General features: G+C 39.1%; 1 protein-coding gene across 1 annotated transcript in view; it reads left to right on the forward strand.

Moving 5' to 3' along the window:
* LOC124117969 (ankyrin repeat domain-containing protein 50-like) overlaps positions 1-13,549 on the forward strand; it is a 29,144-nt gene extending 15,595 nt beyond the window's left edge. The window contains exons 2-4 of the mRNA XM_048382739.1: positions 2,230-2,304; positions 3,739-5,562; positions 13,410-13,549. Coding sequence (XP_048238696.1) covers positions 2,230-2,304; positions 3,739-5,562; positions 13,410-13,549 — 2,039 coding nt within the window. The remainder of the gene's footprint in view (positions 1-2,229; positions 2,305-3,738; positions 5,563-13,409) is intronic.
* The last annotated feature ends 8,920 nt before the right edge of the window (positions 13,550-22,469 follow it).

The following is a 22,469-nucleotide window of genomic DNA, read 5'->3' on the forward strand; positions in this document are numbered from 1 at the left end:
TGTGTAAAGCTAAGCGTTGTTGTCCTGGTATACAACTTTGGCATTGGCCATAAGGGGAACAACATGTGGCTCAGTGTCTGGTCAACTTAGCGTTGTGCATTTCTACTTTCCTGAACATCATGAGGCTGACACATCATCCGTCAGCCTGCTGTACGTAGACGACCACAAAGTGTTCATGACGACACCTATAAACAAGACATCATTCACCTGCGGACGGAACATAAGTCTTGGCTCATCGCTAAACCATACTTGTCGCTGAGGCCATAATCTGTGCAACTGACACCACTGACATCGTTTGCGATGTTGCTGTGTTAAAACGACACCATGAACAGTTCGTCAGTCACGAGTGTTGTGCAGTCTAGTCCGACATTAGCCGCCGACCTGGTATCACAGACACTGTGGAGGTTGCAGTGGTGGTCCGTTGCCGTAGGGCATCCGGATCTGGGACGGTCGCGGGTTGAACCACGTTGTCGGTATTGGTCTCCCTGTCTGGTGATGGTGCTTAGGGACACATAAAACGTCCTGGCGATGACCGAACTGGACTATTCTGCTTCCAAGAGGGCGATGGCGTTATCCCTCTGCGCTTCACGTGGTCGTGATTCTTCAGTCGGAATAATACACGTGACAGCGCTTTTCTACTGTTGTTGCACGTGCACATATTGTTTTTGCGAACCTGCACATCATTTGGTCACAGCTTTTCTCTAACGGTAACCATGGCAGTGTACTGTTCCCACATGACATTACAATTACAAATACTTTGGCACTTAGTCGACGATTTTGACTTTTAATACCGACTGTATACGTTTGGCGTTTCTTGTATACATATATTTTGCCTATAAATAAAGCGATAGACCAAAATGGTCTTCAAATTAAAGAACTGAAACGACATGCCATTACCCTGTTATGACAACATTCACTCACGTGTACAGGTCCGAGACGGCCCCTGTGCATTGAAGATTTGCAAGGGTATGAAATGTCTGAAGACCCGAAGTGGAAAAGCTGTCTGTGTCAAAGGTAATTGTTGAAATGTAAAATAATCAGCCTCCTTGTTATTGACAATTATTTTAACGAATCGATTTTGAATATGTAGTTATTTTAGTATTACAGTCTTCTTTGCACTCTTCCTAGTGCGCAACACAGAACTTAGGAAGGAAAATGAACACACAACACTTTAGGATGTCCGCAGAATAAGTTTAATTTGGCCTTTAGAATTATGAACACGTCTCACATCTCATTAAGTCATTAAAAGTTGACTGGGATTTGAGATATCAGCATTCAGTTTCCTTTATTTTACCATGTCCAATATGTCACCATATTGTTTATTTGGGATATCAAGTCAAAGAAATCAGCAAATTATATTCGTGCTTGTAATATATGTGACTCGGGTTCGGTATATATATATATATATATATATATATACACACACACATACACACAAGTATGATCCAATTGCAGAAGAGAGTGCTCGGTAAAAGGAGAGCATAAATACAGATTAGGATACACTTTCCTTATATCATTTTGAAACTCTGAGTTTCACGCACCCATAGTATTGCGTACGATCATCAGGCATAATGAAACATGGTTTTTAGTTTGACCCTTTCTTTTTGGCTCGGCTTGGGGGTTTACCATGGTGACAGGTGGAAATGAGCTCGCTTCTTTTGTTTAGCTTGTTAGCTGTTAGCATGAGAATCTCGAGCTTCTCTTCCATGCATAGATTGCAAATCCCTGAGTCTCTTTTGTTGGTGTTTGAATTCTTGATTATGTCCCATTTGATTTTGCAATTGGTTTTGTTTCTTTTTAACTTCCAGATGTGTTTGGAGAGTTATGTCTCTTTTTCATATTTCTGAATGATTTTGTGTGGTTGTTATACCTAGAACAACAGATACCAATGATGTAACCTACATTGGGTTAGCAAGAGGTCGCTTCAAGACACAATTTAATAAACCAGCTTGAAGTGTTACAATTTTGACTAATGGAAACCAAATATGAGCCAAGTAAGAGTATGTCAAACAAGAGGATATGCTACAGGATCCTGATTAGGAACACGCACAAAATGAGTATTATTTGCAACCAATAGCTCGGTTATTGGACCAAAATCATAAAACAAAGTATCCATTTGGGTTTCTAGTTTTTTATTCTAAGTTGTTTTTTCCTTTGATGTCAAAGTGATATTTTTATATAATAAACGAAAAGTAACGCATCCTGATCCCATATTAAATTTGGTTTCAGCATCGAGTGAAGTGACATGTGAACAGGATGTTCCACCACTTGGGGCCTGGGTAACCCAACCCGAGGATCACGAAGGTAAAGGCATTCATCTGGGCCTAGCTTACGTCCCTGCTGTTTAGTCTCTGTAGATGATTATTACAGAACTAGGCTGGCCTTTAGAGCTTAGCAACAGAAATGTCACTGACATACATCCCCATTACATAGTAACCTTAATGTAACTAGTCCATGACACATCAACATGGGATAACAACAGTAATGTAGAATGTATTTGTATATATAGTCTATGTTCTACAGCACCTGTATACTTATAATAGGTCGTGCATTCATTTCTGTACCAGTACATTTGCCACATCCTTCTGACATCATGAACTACGAAATAAGTGTCAAATAATTTTATATTTATTACTTAGGCCTCCCTCTGCTATCCTTTAGCGGAGTAGAGTGAAGTTGACATGTGATTTTGTTCATAAATATAATGAACAAAACCATTTTCATAATCATAAGAAATCTGTCAGTCATGCTCACAGAAACTGTGTGTGCAATTTCATTTTATGTTCTCTTGACTAGTTGGGCTATTACGCCTAAACGTCTCAAACTGATACTGTTACCGGGTCCTTGGTAATGATTTGGTTTGGTTTGGTTTGTTGTTTAACGCCGCACTCAGCAATATTCCAGCTATTGACGGCGGTCTGCAAATAATCGAGACTGGACAAGACAATCCAGTGATTGACATCATGAACATCGATCCACGCAATTGGGATCGATGACATGCATCAACCAAGTCACCGAGCCTGACCACCCGATCCTGTTAGTCGCCTTTTACGACAAGCATAGTCACCTTTTACAGCAAGCATGGGTTGCTGAAGATCTATTCTACCCCGGATCATCACAGGCCCCTTGGTGATGATTGGTCACCAGTGGTATCTATTCCAAAACGACTACATAGACTGGGTCATCAATCCGGTGACGTAGTTGATATTGTGTTATCTTCCAGTGATTGCGTCGGTCCTTGCTCATAATATCAATCCCAACATTACGAAATGGGTTGCATTATATGCTACTGAAATTCCATTGCAATTGAAAAGTAGCACTGAACAGAACACACATTGATATATGTGTGTAACTTTACACATACTAAACAAAATAAGATGAAGATTAATACAGAATCTTCAATGTATGTTTCTGATGACTAATAGAGAGTATCACCCGAGTGTCTTTTGATATCAAATATATCAATCACGAGGTGATAAAAGAGGAAAAACTCCTATGCGTATTTATCATCCAACATCATTCGTCCCACTTCTTTAGTTTGTAGACGGTAATAAGCAGTGGCTTAAGTGTTAAAAGTTCTGCTTACAGCTTCATTTGTGATGTCATTTGATTGTGCCTTCATTGTAACAATGACGTCACAATGATCTACAAAGCATTCTAATGCTATTTCAATGTAGATCTCACCCAATCTACTGTGGAAGCCAGGTTTGCATGATAAATATTGATGTCTTCTTTCAGTAACACAGAATCACACACAATACCAAAGTCAGTCAAACACTGATCTCCTCGATGCCTGCAAGAATGGAGACATGTGCCGAGTCAAATACTTATTATCTGAGGGTCATGCAGACATCAACACAAGAGGACAGAACGGAATGATACCACTGATGCTTGCAGCACAGAATGCTCATAGACAAGTGTTTGACTTTCTCGTGGGGCAAGGAGCCAGTATGTCAATCATGAGTAGAGCTGAGATGAGCATCCTTCATGTGGCATGTGAAGGGGGAAATGTTCCAATAGTGAAGTATGTCCTCGAACAGAACGTGACAGACATCAACAGTAGAAGACGGGACGGGTCGACGGCAGCCATGTTAGCAGTGTTTAAGGGACATGGAGACGTTTTCAACTTGCTGGTAAAGAAAGGTGCTGATCTAACACTATTTGATGATAAGGGATCTACTTTTGTGGATCTGGCCATTCGGGGAGGAAATACTGAGATAGTAGAATATGTATTGAAACAGAACAATGTGGACATTAACAGGAAACACTGCGGGCTGACACCTGTCATGCTTGCAGCACTTAACGGGAAACTAGCCGTGTTTAATTTCTTAGTGCAAAAAGGCGCTGACCTGTCAATAAAGCATGCTGATTATGAGACAATCCTTCCCATGGCATGTAAAGGGGGAAATATTGAGATAGTGAAATATGCTCTCGAACAGAACATTGATGCAATGAGCAGCAACGGCATGGATGACAATGCAGCAGCAGTGATAGCAGCAAGGAGGGGTCACAGAGACATATTCGATTTACTTGTGAAGAAAGGAGCTAATCTGACTATGAAGGAAGAAAACAACAATATCCTTCTTATGGCGTGTGAAGGAGGAAATGTGGATATAGTAAAGTATGTCCTCAAACAAAATATTGTAGACATCAACAGCAAAAACGATGAAGAATTGACACCAGCAATGGTGGCAGCAAGTTTGGGACATAAAGAAATGTTTGACTTACTTATTAGTGAAGGAGCAGATATGACTCATGTGAGTGAAGACGATGACAAGATTCTTCATTTGGCGTGTTATGGCGGAAATGTGGATATAGTGAAGTATGTCCTCAAACAAAAAATTTTGGATATCAACCGCAAAGACGATGACGGCTGGACACCAGCAATGATGGCAATATATGGGGGACATAGAGACATATTGTATTTGCTTGTGAGAGAAGGCGCTAATCTGACACAAAGGAATTATGAGCATCGCAACGTCCTTCACGTGGCCTGCTCAAGCAAACAAACTAAAATAACGAAGTATTTGATCACAAACACACCTGTTATGCTGGCAGCACTACAGGGACTTGGAGAGGTGTTTGACTTGATAGTAAGTAAAGGTGCTGATCTAAGAAGCGTTACTGCACATCAGGAGAACATTCTTCATCTGGCCTGTCGTGGATCAAACGTGGAAATAGTGAAGTATATTCTTTCACAGAATATTGTAGATGACATCAATTCAAGATCAGTGTATGGGAAGACTCCACTAATGATTGCAGCAGTAAATCAAAATAAAGAAGCATTTGATTTGCTTGTGAAGAAGGGGGCGGATCTGACATTAGTGGAAGACAATGGCGAAAACATTCTTCATTATGCCTCGGCGGGTGGAAAGTTGGAGATAGTCGAGTATATTCTCGCACAGAATATTGTAGACATTAACAGCAGAGGAAACAACGGAAAGACGGCTGTAATGATGGCGGCATGGATCGGGAAGAGAGACGTGTTTGACTTCCTGGTGACGAAAGGAGCAAATCTGTCATCCGCTGATACAGATGGCAACACCATCCTATATCTTGCCTGTGAATCCAAAAATATAAATATTGTGAAATATATCCTTTCACATGTCATAATAGCTGCTGCCGACAAGGAAAATGTAATTCTAGACAATAAGGATGAAAGTGGTAGCTGTGCAGTGAACAACGTTTACTGCAATTTTGAAGAAACATCATACCAAATATATGCAGATTGATGCACAGTTATACGAGTTCATCTTTCTAAATGATGTTGGTTATAATAAACACTCTGTGAGTCAATAAAAAATGTCCATAAGCATAAGAAAGCTAAAACGCAAGTGATTCCGACTTTATCATAAGCATGTATTTGTTAATTGCTATCAAAAAGTGATAATAAACGCCACCGTGTATTGTACAATTGTAAACAGGGCATTGCATGGGACATCATGTTTGTCAAATTTGGAAATGTCCTCCACATGTCTCCCATTAAGCACTTTTAAAGCTTTGTTGATGCCTTGAATGTTGCAATCTTGACCAAACAACACTTGAGCAAAGGTTAGCATGATTTTGTCTGATGCTCTATTTTACCTCAGAAGTTGTGAAATGCAGACACCAAAGGCTGGAGCTGCTGGAATATTACTCGACATAAAGAAACAGTTGACTATTGGAAAGTTGAAGGCATCCCTTTTATCATACAGCCTTGTGGAGAACGTTTTGCCATTCAATTGCAAATGGGATTCGATGACATGCATCAACCAATTCAACGAACCTGAACACCCGATCCCATTAGTCGCCTTTTACGGCAAGCATGGATTGCTGAAGACCTATTCTTCACCGGATCTTCACTTGTCTCTTAGGTCTAGTTCAGATGGGCAATTCGTTGGAAAGGACTTGGCTATTTCACCGTTCTTGAACGATATCTGATAATCCATATACCTGAAGCTAAACTAATTCGCCTAATTACCTTGCTTTGACAAGGCCAATCCGTGCAGAAATTCCAATTCATATGCAAGGCGAGCCCAGAGGAGCAGACTTTCCTTGTTTTCGTCTTCATCGAAACAACATGGTCGACCAACCATGTTCATCTGTCAGTGTCGATGGTAGGTTGGTGTACCTGTTGATATGGACTACACCTGTTGATCATACTGGTCTTGGCTGCTAATGCCCAATATAAAGGGATGTTTACCAATCACACTGATTTGAACAATGATTGTAATTGTGTTACATTGTTTCTGTTGAGAATCGGAAGACGCTCATTGCATTGTTTGTGGACAGTGATTAGTCATCAGGAATGTGGTGGTGTTTAATGTAAGCAGTCGTCAGGAAGTTACTCTATATCAAAGCTAGTGTGGCATACGGTAGGCCGTGGACTGATGCAGAATAGTTTGTAATGTTCAAGTACCGCTAGACTGACGAATTTGTTTTAGTAGCACATGTATATATATATATATAGTGGGACAAGCTGGAATATTGCTGAATGCGGCGTTAAACAAGAAGCAAACAAACAAGCGATATTTTTTCCTGCCATTGCAATTGCTGCGTAGAAATTTGTATTGATGTGTGTAAACTTTGTGAATATCGTATTACATTTATTGCGTGTATACCACTTCTACAGTTCATTTGCGCACAGATTTCTGGGTTGATATAATGTATCAAATTGAGAGACAGAAATTGGGAGCTCGACGGGGGAGACATTTTATCTATCACTAATTATTTGTCAAAATTATTGGATAAACATTTTATTGTCTGATAGAGTGTGATGTCAAGAATCACTATAGTGTTAAGTGTGGAGGATTTATTTTAGCCAGCCGTCAGCGGAACAAGTTTCTATGCTAGAAAAGTCTTAATTGGTTGGTTGGCTGGTTGGCCGGTTGGTTGGTTGGCTGGTTGGTTGGTTGGCTGGTTGTTTATCGCTGCACTCAGCAATAGTCCAGCTATATAACGGTGGTTTCTAAACAATCGAGTCTGGACAAGACAATCCAGTGATTAATAATGATCACGGAATTGGGATCGATGACATGCATCAACCAAGTCAGCGAGCCTGACCACTGGATCCCGTTAGTCGCCTCTTACGACAAGCATAGGCGCCTCTTACGGCAAACTTGACATCAAATTGGGTATGTACTTTATAACTTACCTGGTTGAGGAAGACATTTGGATGATGGTTTGGCCTTGCTTGAAGAAACAAACTGATGTTTTAGCTTTGAAGAAATTAGAAATTGAAAGGAGGAACATTGGCTTTGTAAAAAGAAATTCGGCTTAGCAAAAAGGGAGTAGAAAAAGTGAAAGAAGGAAAAAGAATAGAGGGAATTTCGGGTTAAGCAATTCGACATTGAAGCTTATAAAGCAAAATGATTTACAGAATGATCCCTCTCACTGTACCTCAAAGGGAGATGAATTGTTTGATCTTTCCAAGCAGATTAGACTTGTTCCGCCCTTCTCTGGACGTGATGTTGAGAAGTTTTTCTCACATTTTGAAAGGATGGCTAACAGCTTGAAATGGCCTCAAACTCAGGGGACCATGTTTTTACAAAGTGTGTTAAGGTGAAAAGCTCAGAAAGATTATTCTGCCTTAACTATTGATAGGAGTTCTTAATATCAGGTTGTAAAAGCTGGAGTTTGTAAAGCTTATCAATTCGTTCCTGAAGCTAACAGGCAAAAGTGTAGGGATGGTTCTACTTTTGTTGAATTTACAATTATTGACCAGACAATCCAGTGATTAATATTATGAGCATTGATCAAAGCCATTGAGATCGATGACATGCATCCACCAAGTCATCGAGTCTGCGACAAGGACAGTCGCCTTTTACGGCAAGAATGGGTTGCTAAAGACCAATTCTACACTGGATTTTCACGGGCCGATTTTACAAGGGAGTAGGAGAGGAAGTTAATGTTGATTTTGATAGTTTGAGGCAGCTGGTTTTGCAGGAGGAGTTTAAGCAGTGTCTGTCAACGGGCATTCGGACACATGTCGATGAGCAGAAGGTGGATCAGTTACGCAAAGCTGTTACGTGGGATGATGACTATTTGCTAACTCACAGGGTTAGTTTAAAGCAGTCAGGGTACACGGGCTGGAGTTCACAGGGTTACAAATCAGGAAATGATAGTTCATCTCCTCCTAGATATAGCTCTAACAAATTCTGAGTTTATTGACAAAAAGTCACGCTCTATCCAGTTGGTTCTACAAATACTTCTGGGTTTTCATCAGAGTCTACTTCTACATATTTTTTGCAATTCAGGGCATATAACCTCTGAGTGTAGTCAACTCACTTTAATTCTTCGACGAATGTTTATGTGCATGTCAAGTCACAGCCCTTTCTTTCTTTTGGCTGATGAGGAGTTAGCTGTTGTAGACCAGTCATCAGAGTCTGTTCTGTGAGAGAGGAGTATTTACATTTCGTTAATAAAGGTTTTGTGTCAGCTAAAGGCCAGAGCTCCTCACCAAGGAAAGCGTCATCAGTGAACTGTGAGGTTTGGTGTCACCAAGGAAAGCGTCATCAGTGAACTGTGAGGTTTGGTGTCACCAAGGAAAGCGTCATCAGTGAACTGTGAGGTTTGGTGCGAGCGTTTATGTGGTTTTACTTGTGCACCTCCCTAAATTGTGGATTTGAAGACAGTTGTGGTCTCTGTGTTGGTTGGGGTTGGGGAAACTCTACCTGTTAAAGGTGTAGACTTGCTGATTGGGAATTATTTTTCAGGGAGGATGATCTTTGGTTTTGTTTGTCTTGAGCCTAGAACTGCAACGTACTGCAAATCTTGAAAAAAATCCCTTCATGTGTTGTCACTCGTGCTATGATTGAGCAAAGTTCTTCTGAGAATGATTCCAGATATGATCACTTTTAATGGATCATACTTTTGACCTGTCGAAATTTTCCAGGTAGAGAACTTTTGAGGAACCCGTTCTTGGTAGGGAACAGACGGACGATTCAGAAAGCCATGCTCTTGCAATCAGGGCACTCTCTTTAGATGAAGCTGATAAGGTTCCAGTTTGCTATTATTTCAGGGACATGAATGGTCCAGTCGTCTAAGGTGCCGCGCTGTGCAAAGTTGCGTCCCGTGGGCAGGTCAGAAACCAATGATGGTGGGTTCGAATCCCGGTTCCCCCCGATTATGTTTCTAGGTTTGTCAGCACCATACTCGTACTCTTGGGTTTCACCGAAGTGGTAAACGTCCGAGACCTGCATCACTTGCCGAGTTAACAGGCTTCGTTCTGAGATTCATTGAGTAAATGAGTTAAAATCAAAGTCACATCGGCAATATGTCAATCATATCATTTCTTAAACCATGACTTACATGTTTGATTTAGAAATTGCCATCGCATCCAATTACTATCATGAGCGAGAAATGTTGTTGCGGAGATGTTGACGTCACTTCCTAAAAGAAGCTGTGGTTGTGAATAGGTGCAGGATATTTATCATAATAAATGGACATATCAGACATGTGAATGACCGATAATAAAGAACAATTGGGAGATAAACATAATGTGTTTTCAATGTAAAGGTAGGTCACCTGTAAATGTAACCGCGCTAAATTGAATTTGGAACGAACGGGCAGCATGAGGTTTCAAATGTTAAATGTAGCGCAATCAATTATCTCCATTCTACCATGACTAAAAAAAAACGTGAACTCTTTGGAGCTAGCAAATATATTGAATGACCTTGCATGGGTTGAATACAGTGTTTTGTGGGGGTTGTCGATCTTAATTACCGGACCACTGACAACAGCATGTGAAAAAAACATGAAGCTGTATATGCTCAAGCAGTTTGTTTATACCGTAATAGGTCACTCGATCATATGACAGGTGTTGAAAGCATGTATCACGGCAACTTGTAGGTTAACATGAGGTGGGCACGCCATAAGAAAACTAAGCAAGCCTTGCAAAGCTTTCGTTCTACACCGCACCTTATCATTATGACGTCATATTGCTCAATGTGACGCCAACGCTATGACGTCACAGTCGTATGTAGAGATATTCCAAGCACTCTGTTGTCCCCAAAACTTAATATATATATATACTCTCTGAAGAGTTCTATTGTGTTTTCTGCACAAAATGTATTGTCGAACATACTTTGAATATTGTAGTAACCGCAACTTTGCATTTTGTAACCTGTATTTGTAGATATTATTATTTAGATATGCCTACCGACAATGACTGAAAAAAGTACCATTATAATTGAATATTAACTTCCGCGGTGATGCAGCCGTCAAACCATCTGTTTCAATCAGAGGGGGTTTATTGTGATTAGCCTCTGATTGACCATTCAGATTCCAATATTTTCCAAATTCATGGTAGAATTGCAGTTATCAGACACTTTCATCAGATATTTGGTTATAAACTTTGTCATTGTCCGGTTGTTGAGTTCAGACTGAGGGACAACTTTGTATCACGATCCGATAACAAATGAAAATGAAGTGCAACTTAATGCACCTTAGTGTACATGTTCAACAAACTATAGCATGTTATTGTGCATATTCATGTTTAGTTATGTCTCTCTTCGGGCAATATTAAAATAACGCACTTTTAATGTTCTGCTGAATGTATACTGGAAGAAAATGAGAAAAATACATGTTTGTCCGGAAGATTGTTTGTGTTTTTATTTTCAAATTGTGATGAGAACAAAGGCTGTCTTCCATTGCAACATCGCCTCGTTGGCACTCGATAGTGGATAGGGGGCAGGAATGCTGAATAATATTCTCATATCATGGTTAACAACACACCCACTGGTTCAACAAAAAGTAATAAAAGAAGGGACCATTTTTTGTTATCTGATGCGAAATTACCTCCAATAATGAAAAGATATTGGCCAAGATTCTTAGTTATTTCAAATCTAGGTTATACTTCTTTCAAACTTAACCCGTCTGCGATCTCCAAGGGTAAGGGTGCCTGTGGTGAGGTTAAGAATGTCACACGTCTCTGTGGTGGTCCAATCATTGTGGAATGTGCATGGAGACAGCAACCCATCATATTAAATGTTGGGCCTTCAGCGGTTTGTCAATACACGGGTTGTTGTCTCAGTGCACAAGACACTGAACTCCAGTAGGGGAACATTCGTGATCGAGCTCTCTGTCTGCCATACATGACAGAAGAAGAGATAGCAACTGAATTAAAATCTCAAGGTGTCACCGCACTTAAACATTTTACCACAAAAACACAAGATTATCAATATCCAAACTTATCTTTTCAACTCGTGAAGATCCGGGGTAGAAAAGGTCTTCAGCAACCCATGCTTGCCCTTAAAGCCGACTATGCTTGTCGTTATAGGGGACTAACGGGTGTCAGGCTCCCTGACTTGGTTGATGCATGTCATTGTATCCAAATTGCGTGGATCGATGCTCATGATGTCAGTCACAGGTTTGTCTGGTCCAGACTCGATTATTTATAAACTGCCGTCATATAGCTGGAATATTGCTGAGTGCGGTGTTAAACAAGAAACAAAAAAACACTTTTCACTTTTTCTCTTGTAACCCTTCCAAAGTCCATAAAAGCAGGTTACTTTAACATCGAAGTTGAGGTCTATGTTCCAAATCCACTCCGATATTACAAGCGTCAAAAATTCTGTCATGTCATCAAAACTTGCACAAACAAGGCAAGATGTTTCCGTTGAGACTGTGGAAATGAGAAGTGCAACGGAGAGAAGATGTCCTCATCAATTCAATGTCCTGCTTTTGGTCTTGTAACAAAAATATTAAAACTCAGGCGTACCATAACATTCCATACACTGAAGCTAAAAAGTGATTAATTCCTCCCCAAACACCTTCTTCTAAAAGCTTTTCAGCTGCGTTCTCTTCTTCTCCGGTTCCATGTACCAAAGTAACTACAGTCTCCATACACTGCCAGACTTCTATCTCTTGGTTGAAGGGGGGCGGTCGGGTAGCCCAGTGGTTAAAGCGTTCGCTCGTCACGCCGAAGACCCGGGTTCGATTCCCGACATGGGTACAATGTGTGAAGCCCATTTCTGGTGTCCCCCGCCGTGATATTGCTGGAATATTGCTAAAAGCGGCGTAAAACCATACTCACTCACTTGGTTGAAGGATGGCCAACTTACCATTGATGACATCATTCAGGCATCTAAAAACTATCCAACCATATCGACATCTGCCACCCGATCTGAAAACAATCACAACCTTCTGATCAAATCACCACTCCAGATCCAGGTAACCAAAAGAGAAAAAATTCAGGGCAAAGCCCATTTATTGAAAAAAAAGCTAAAAAGCAAATGGGGAGACAAGCCAGAACACTCCAACACTTGGAGGTACCTTCTCCTGTTACAACTTCTGTTGAGGTTTATAATCCGATTGAGCCCCTGGACATGGACGTCACTCTCACACAGCCAGTCCATGGGAGTGGACGTACCTCCTGCTCAAGATCCCCAGTTGAGCCGCCATGAGCTGCTCAAGTCAACTCATTCTATGGAATTGCTGAGGACCCCGACATAATTATGATGATCTCCAGCTCTTTTAGAAGATTTTAAACCATCAGCTTTATGTCTTCAAGAAACCTACATGACACATACCGATCAACTCGACATTAGGCAGAATAATTCATATCATTTCTTTTAAGACAGACAGACAGTTTATTCAGTAATTTAGGCATCAAGGCCCATAGTAAAATATTTTTTTATTATTTTAAAGACATGTTTTAAGAATACAGAAACAGCATGGATAAAGGCCACTGGAGGTTCTTCAGTGTAGGCGAGGTAAGATATCCTCCACAGTCCTGTAACTCTCGCTACTCCTCTCCAAGCCACTGCTATCCGTATAACATTAGTGGGGTAGTGGTTATATCAGCCCTGAAGGGAAGAGTCAAGAAGAGTATATTTCCAACAATGCTTTATTCCTTTTGAATGATAACTCTAAAACATATTTATGTCCTGGTTCAGGTACATACTCTTCCCTTGATTTGTCCATTACAGACTCTGATCTGTTAAATGAGTTTGAGTGGCCTGTCCATGATGACCTCAGTGGAAGTGACCCCTTTTCACCCATCCTGAAAGTTGTTCCCCCTACTGATGTTCAGCCATCATCACGATGGAACTTTAAGAAAGCAAACTAGCCTTTGTTTTAATTACCGTCCTCCTACAAATTTACACCTGATTTGTTTATCAACGCTCCTGATCCTATCCCAAACTTCTCTGATGAACAAAATTGCTGATGTACACAGTCCTCTGCAAATCCACACATAATTCTATTTTCGTCACCATCCTGTGGTACATAATTTAAATAAAAAAAAATTAAATGCTGAAGAATGACATACTTTTAAGCAAAATAAACATGTCTCAAAAATAAATTCACGTATGCAAATGTCTGAAGTATGGAACATGATTCAGAAAGTTAAAGGTAAGGGTTCCAAATCCACCATCTCCAAAATGGGAATGTACTACTAACTGATAAATATGATAATGTAAACAAACTTTGGCTAAACATTCATCCTCAACTAACTATGACCAAAAATTCCAAAAATATCAAAGACAGCAAGAAAAGAACATTATTACTTGCAAATCAGATAACGGGGAAGATTATAATGGACTATTCTCTATTCATGATCTCCATACTGCCCTTGGACAAGATTGTGATGCTACTACAGGAGCTGTAGTAATCCCATACCCAAACCTAGGCGAGAGACCCTTCAGATTATCAACCAATATAAATGACAAGCTGCATTTGCAAAACCATGGAATGCATAATAAATAATCATCTAGTTTGGTACTTCATCCCCAAAGCCTGAGGCTTTGCCTTACAACCTGTGGCTGTGTTTTCAATCCTCTTTACAAAAATCGCGAAAATAAAAATAATCTCTTATTCCACCACTTGGAATCAGAATACAATCTGATGTTTCTGCTGCTCAAATCAATCTTTAAAACATACATGTAGCCCCTACTTCTCTTCTCCACCATGGTAGATAGTGAAGCCAAAGCTGGACCTATCATAAGACCCGTAGAGATCTGGGTTAGAATAGGTCGTCAGCAACCCATACGTGCCGTAAAAGGCGACTAACGGGATTGGGTGGTCAGCCTCGCTGACTTGGTGGGTGCATGTCATCGATCCCAATTGCGTGGATCTATGCGCATGATATCAATCACTGGATTTTCTTGGACAGACTTGATTAATTACAGAACGTCGCCTTATGGCTGGAATATTGCTGAGTGCGGCGTAAATCAACAAACCAACCAAACCAACCGACCTATCATAAACTAATCTAAAGACATCCGACACATGATGAAATACGAAGCATGTATGATACTTACTTATTTAAAGATGTATCCAAGGATGGTGACCCTGTTGCCAGCACCACTATCATTGGATCCAGAACTATCTCAAGCAGATTCCCAGCTAACACACGACGTTGTCACAACGTTGTAGAAAGGTTGTGGATTGGTAACGTCGTGATATTACGTTGTCACAACGTTATTATAACGTCAACGTGCAACGTTGTTTCACAACGTTATAACAACGTTGCACATTCACGTTGTGAAAACGTTGTGCATCGGACATCACACAACGTTTTGTAACTACATTTCTGAAACGTCGGTGAAACGTTATAGAGTTTGATTCTCGATAGTCATAAAGGAATAGAAAATCAAAATTAATGAATTTGTCATAAAACCAAGGCAGTATTGTATTACCTTTCTATATATTCGGCATTTGAATTTTCATCTCTTAATACTAAAATTTCCAGAACGTAATTGCGTATCTCTATGACAACGTTATTCCACAACGTAGGAACCGAGGTACCAGCTGCAGGTCTCAAGAGTTTGGTGCAAAATTTCCAATTGGGAATTGTTTTACCAGAGTCCTGTCAAAAACGTCTAAGATACACGCAATAAACAATCTGATCATGCATACACTGAAGTTGACAGAATGTTAATGTTAATAAACCAACCCACAAAAAGAATGGTGGTGGCCCATAAGATGTTGTTGTATGGAAATTCCCCTTGATGGTTTTAGTTCACAAAAACTTCAATAGATGACTGAATAGCCAATGTTGATTGATTAATAATTGTTATTTTGCAAAGTGAATTTGTTAAAACTAATTGTTTACATGTGTAAGTTTACTAAATCAGAAGGAACACCCATATATGGACATGAAGTGCCTATGTAAAAACAACAAATGATTAGCTTATAATACGTTGACTGATTGCTCATTGTTATATAACTCAATGGATTTATTTCAAGAACTGTGAACTGTGGACTGTGAAAAAAACAGCCAAGTGTGCTATCTCAGCTGACCAATGATACGTGACACCTATATGAAACACCAGAAACAAACCTAAGTGATCAGTTGTGTCTGACTGTCACTTACTTTTCCATGCAACACAAATCTTTGGACACTAGGTTATTGTTTGTTATTTCTTGGGCTTGACATACTCAAACTGTGGAAACTTCATGATTATGTGCACATCCAATTATGATTTACAGCAATATTTATGTAAATATATTATATCATCAGATTTGGTTTGGTTTGTTGTTTTACGCCGCACTCAGCAATATTCCATCTATATGACGGCAGTCTGTAAATAATCGAGTCTGGACAAGACAATCCAGTGATTGACATCATGAACATTGATCCACGCAATTGGGATCGATTACATGCACGGGCCAAGTCACCGAGCCTGACCACCCGATCTGTTAGTCGCCTTTTACGACAAGCATAGTCACCTTTTACGGCAAGCATGGGTTGCTGAAGATCTATTCTACCCCAGATCTTCACGGGTCATCTGAGAAGAACTTATTCAGTATATTCATCAATGTTTCATCTTTGATAAAGTTATGGGACAAGAGCACAACTTTATTTTGTCTGGTGCAACTAGGTTCTCAAGTCAACATGCACCTGGAGTAAGTTAAATTAAGTTTCTTAACCCCCATCTGGCTACCCTTCCTTGGTATGAAGGTTTGCTGAGGCCTCAGAGGCTGACAGCAGAATGTCACAACCCCCCTTATTTAATGTAAACAATGTAGCATACCATCAGTTCTGTCTGTTAGGTGCTTTTGTGTGAATAAATTATGCTATTTTTATGTTAAATTTCTTATAACAGACGACATTTTCACTAATATGACTTTCAAATAATTATTCTGTCCCCTCAAGAACTGTCTCCTGGCTGTTATATCCAAACTGGTTTGATATATAATATTGTCTCAACAGTGTTTTCAGCTTTCAGCATGCCTAATGTGGACTGGGGTATATGTTCACTCATGCAGAAGAAATAGAAGTTTTCACATCCAATTTGGCATTTAGAGAAGCCGATCTGAAGTCCGGTGTTGGCAGGTATATGATCAACATCCCTTGTTTTGCCTCGCCGCGCTCTATTACCTTGTAGAAGTTGTGGAACCTGGACATATATGTACATAAAGTACATTTAAGAACCCATGTCCACTTAAGGCCCACTATTGCTCACTATCAAGTCCCATCATAAGATTACCCTCATGGATTAGAAATTTCTGACAGTGATCCCTCAATGCCTCACTGTGCAATTTTTCAGGTTGCAAACATGAAGCAAGGGTTATACAACAGCCCCAGAACCAGCTTAGATGAAAATAATACCCACTGGCTCTTCTGGAATGTAACATTATGGTTATGAAATCATTTGTAAAGAATGTGACAGTGTTCGACGTTACTAAATTGCCTCCCCTGTTTAGTTATTGGAGAGAACAACTTCTTAAAGCTGGAATTGCATGAACCTGTTAATCGTGAATAAAAATAATTACTTTTTTTGTCAGGACAAGGCGTACATTTTCGAAATGATATTGAATTTTGACTTTGTTTTTTTTTAGTTTAGCCACCTTGAAACATGAAACTGGAAGTATTTTTTATCTCCTGGGAGTATTTTAAAGTCTTAACTAAACAAATTAAGTTAAGTGTAATTTCCTTTCATGTTGTTGTTTCAAAGAGCTTTCTTCTACTTAAGGGGCTATTTCCATTTCTCGGCTTTACTGGTCAGTGTTTGAGATTGCTGGGAACAGTCCACCCCTTTACTTCCTATTTTCTGGTAAAGTTCATTATCCAGCCTTACATTTTTGATGATTTTAAAGCTGCTTAAAGTGTCCCTTGACAATTGTTGCCCTGAATTCCATGCTCTCTGTCCAACTTTGAGATTTTTTCCTGATTCCTTTCCATGTGTACTTATGTCTCCAGCTTATATCTTAGGTTCTTATACTTTTGATTTTTGGAATAAATGAAAGCACAAACATTTGTGATAGTCCCTTCATAGATGATTAACTAAATGCTGACAGTAGTTTGAATGCTTAATTATATAAACAATGCAAGGTGTAAATTCGGGCAATCTCAAACAATATCAATTGCATCATGTCATGAGTGTCAAAACCATATTCCATGAACGTAGCAGACTCTTCTATGTTTTAATTATGTCAGCAAAGGAAGGCAAATAACAGACCACTGCTCAATTCTAAATATGTATTGTTACTGTTTTTCAGGTTTAAAGATGTGTTTATTTTATTTAGTTAAAAAACTATTTTGAGGTGATATGATCTATGCAGCCTCATCCATGTATTGAACTGAACCCCCTTCTTTTATAAAATATTAATTGACCACCATGGTCAGTGTTGAATCTTTTTTTATGAATATAGAAATACATTTAGTAAAACATTGATGAAGTGTACATCATTAAACTCTTACAATTCTTTCAGTGTATTAAAACTTTGTATTCTGGTGATATATAGACATGCTGGATAGGAGCAAGTAGTGAAGTTTAATCCAATTTCCATTTTCTTTCTGAGAAGCTACATATACATACAACACTTAAATCATATATTTGCCAATTCAAGATGTTTTCTGATTTGTCTACAAGCCCATAAGTTATTGGAGAAAAATACTTTTTTAAGCTGGTATTGCCAAACACTGTTAATTTTGAATGAACATAACAACTTTTGTTTCGGGATAAGCTGTATACATCCAAATTAATATGGATTTTTTGCTTTGTCTCCCCTTAAACTGGTAAATAATTTAAATTGGCATGTTAAGCAACCTAAAAACATTAAACAGAAAGGGTTTTAGATTTTCAGGGAGGATTTAATCTTAAGTGAATGAATCATTAAACTTAAGTGTAATGTTCTTTCATGTTGTGGTTTTAAATGGTTTTCTTTTACTTGAGGGGGTTACTTCCCTTTATCGGCATCTTATAAAGATGAAATTTTTGCTTTGTCTCCTTCAAACTGGCAAATAGTTGAAATTGGCATCTTAAGCAATCTAAATACATTAAACAGAAAGTGTTTTAGATTTTCTGGGAGTATTTCATGTTGTTGCTTTATAGCTTTTTCTTTATCCTCAGGGAGTTACTTCTCTTTATCGGTTGTGATAGACACAAAGGTAACAATCCACCCCTTTCCTTCCTACTTTCTGGTAAGATTCATTACCTCGCCTCACATGTATGAGAACTTTATATAAACTGCTTAACGCGTCCATGGTCAATGTCCTGGCCGCAATTCCATGCTTTTTCTTTCCAAATTGGAATATTGTTTTCTGATTTATTTCCATGTGTACTTATGTCACCAGGTTTTCTCATAAGGTGCTTCTACTTTTGATTTTAGGAGGAAAGGAAAGCACACACAATTGTCTTAGCCCTTATAGATGATTTACTAAATGTGGACAGTCATTGGGTGCTTGATAGTAGAAACAATGCAGGAATGTAAATTCAAGAAATCTCAAACATTCTCAATCATATCATGTAAAAACATATTTCCTGGAATGTTCAAGACTCTGCTACTAGCTGATGATAGCACAGGGAGGCAAACAGCTGACAGCTGACTGTTAATGAATATTTTTATTGGTGTTGAGGTTGAAAGATTTGTTCAATTTTTTTATAGTTGAAAACAATATTTAGGGTGAAATGATCAAGGCAGCCTCAACCATGTATGGAACTGATCCATGAGCTCCTCTTATTGTGAAATTGCAATAAACTCCCATGGTCTCTGGTTGATTGTAGAAACAAATTCTTATCAATACAGAAATACATTTTTTTGTAAAACATTAATGACATATATCATTTAACTCTTTCGGTACATCAAAACTTTGTATTCTGGTGCCATATAGAAATGTTTAATACGTTAAATCCAATTTTCATTTTTTTTCTGAGAAGCGACATATATATACAATACATAAGTCAAATGTTTTCTAAAACCAGAATCAGTCGTTCAACAAGCAGATTTAATTGAGAGGCTTTTTGAATCATCTGGCAGCAGTGATTGGAAGTTTGTAAACGAAGTGGTAAACATCTGAGACCTGCATCACTTCGGGCTTTCCTCCCACATCAAGCTACCACGCCGTGATGTAACTGGAATACTGTTAAAAACGGTGTTAAACCCAACTCACTCACTCACTCTGATGACTCTTGTTTATTAATGCAGCAAGAGGCATGGGTTTTCAGATGTACAGTAGTTTCCCAAACTTGAAGTAATATCATTCACTCGCAAGTTGGATAGCCTGGTGGTTAAAGTGTTCGCTTGTCGTTGCAAAGATCCAGTTCGATTCCCCACATTGGTACAATGTGTGAAGCCCATTTCTTGGGTTCCCTGCCTGATATTGCTGGAATATTGCTAAACTCGGCGTAAAAAAAATACTCACTCACTCACTCACCCACTTTCCCAATGATGATATTTTTCGATTACGTTGCTTGAAAACAAACGACAACAGATGTTCCTGTAAAGCAAGTTGAGCATACATGTCACTTCTCTTTTTGGGGAACTCCGCAAGTTCCGACAATCATACAATTTGGCCCTCTCTGGCAAGGTTCATACTCCAATGAACTTACACACAGTTAAAATCATTTCTTTATTTATGGATGTGGGTATTGTATGTATGTAGGTGTCATTGTATTGTATCTAAGTGTCTCAGCTGGGCTCCAGTTTATGTCTTGTATTATATTGTGTTTATTGTGTGTGCACTTTTGCTAGAGTTGGAAAAGCGGCTTAAAACCATACTCACTCACTCACTGCTTGAATGTGACACTTTTTCTTTTTCTTGTTACTTAACATACCGGGGTAACCAAATTGCAAAACCATTAGTGGCCATTAGTCAGACAATTTTGCAGATAATAGAGTTCAATGTTATGTTAGAATAAAATGTTCTAAGGATACATAGATAGATCTGTGTGTGGTAGTCGTCCCAAAGGCTTACTTTCCATATTATGTTTTGTTGATAATCACATATTCAAAACGCCTTGATTTAATAGATTTATTTTTTTATTGATGGTTTGTTCTTGTTCCAAACTTAATTTAGTCTTAGGTGAGCTTTGGCAAACAAAATAATAAGTAGGCCATGTATGTTGCACTATTTGTCCACACCAAGCGGGCATGCTCAAAGTGCACACAAATTGCAAGACTATCAAATGCAGTTTACTCTGAATGTGCTGATCAACCAGATCTGCAGATTAAATGGGAATAGTGCTGGAAGATGTGTGTTTTACACCCAGACTTCGGGGTGTGAAGTGTTGGTCCTGGTTTCAGTGTGAGAGTGAATTAATTAAGACCTTGTTCAGATATGATTGCTCAAGTTCCAGGTGTAATGATCGAAATGATCCCTGTATTATGCCTCCAGTGATAAACAGATTTGTTGCATTGCCAGTAATCCAAGTAGTATGTAGCTGTTAGAATGTAGGAAGAAAACAAGGCATCAATAAGTTAGTCAAGGTCACCGTTGAGGCCTCCATGCACTTAAGCCATTTAAAAGAATACTAGGTTGATGACAACAATAAAACAATGAATTAGACAGTGCTGGCAGTCTATGATATAATGGTCACTAAAGTACGCATGTGTAATGCAGGGTTTCAGTTGCTGTTAACGTGAAGTCTCGAGTAGGTACTTCAATCATTATAGGACGAGGACGGTGCTGTGTATAACAACGGCAACTTAAACTTTGACATGTGTATAGAACTTGTACGGTTGTAGATATTACAGGTATCCAATGTTCTACAGTGACACAAATCTGTGAACAGGGAGTATCATCTCCTAACCTCCGTTGTTCCAGATTGTGCCTGTGCTGCAGGAGGAAACGCCCATGTTCTGTGCTGTAATTAGAAACTGTGTGCCAGTCTTATCTTCTTTATGGTAGAAGTGATAAACACAGAAACAAATGGCTGCATCGCTTAATGTGAAAGTGGATACTGTGACAAAAATAAACCCTAGGTATGTGTTTGCTGTTACTTATTCATTGAAGATACGGTTTGCGACCTTTCATGCAAAATAGATACAATTGTTGCTATTTTAACATATATTTAGTTTTCTTCAAGATAACGACATCTGCATTAGATGTTAATGATAGTATTATGTTTCTATGGAGCTCGGTTCTATCATTCTACTCGTCTTCGTGTTTTAAAACCTTCTTAATTTGGAACAGTGGTCGACAGTAACCATGTTTCTTGTCTGGCTGTGTCTGTTGTGGGGCTTGGTTGGCACTGTCAGACCAATGACTGGAAGTGTGGTGTTAGGAAGGTTTGATATGTTAGGAGTCCAGATGTGCAGTCACGAATGTACTACCAGAAGCTCATGCATGAGCACTAGCTACGATATTGGCAACCTGGTCTGTTATCTGCTGAAGGCGAAGCTAAAAAAGACAGAAAAATGTGGACGATTCACTTTGACACCAAAACACAAAGCAAATGTAAGTAGTCAAGTGAACTTGAACAGTGTTCTCTCTGGCTGTGCAAACTAGGAATAAGGTTCGAACAGGTTACTTTCGAGAAGTTAGCTCATTTTCACTGAATAAGAGCGACCAAAGCCTTTCCATGAGAAGGTTATTGTATGATTATGTCTAGTTCATAGTATGTGTTTAGGAAAGACTGAAGATATTGGTGTACAACCGAGCATGATTTTTCTACGATAGTATCAGTGGAGCCTCATACGATTCTTTTCAAAAGTTATTTGATCAGGGTTACAACATGTAAGGCCTCGTTGAAGCCTTCGAAGTTGTATGGGGGACATGACATTCTGGGGGCATTTCCAAGTCCGATGCACCAGTGACCAAA

Source organism: Haliotis rufescens, unplaced genomic scaffold (assembly GCF_023055435.1).
Source record: "Haliotis rufescens isolate VD_foot unplaced genomic scaffold, xgHalRufe1.0.p SCAF_41, whole genome shotgun sequence".
Classification (NCBI taxonomy): domain Eukaryota; kingdom Metazoa; phylum Mollusca; class Gastropoda; order Lepetellida; family Haliotidae; genus Haliotis; species Haliotis rufescens.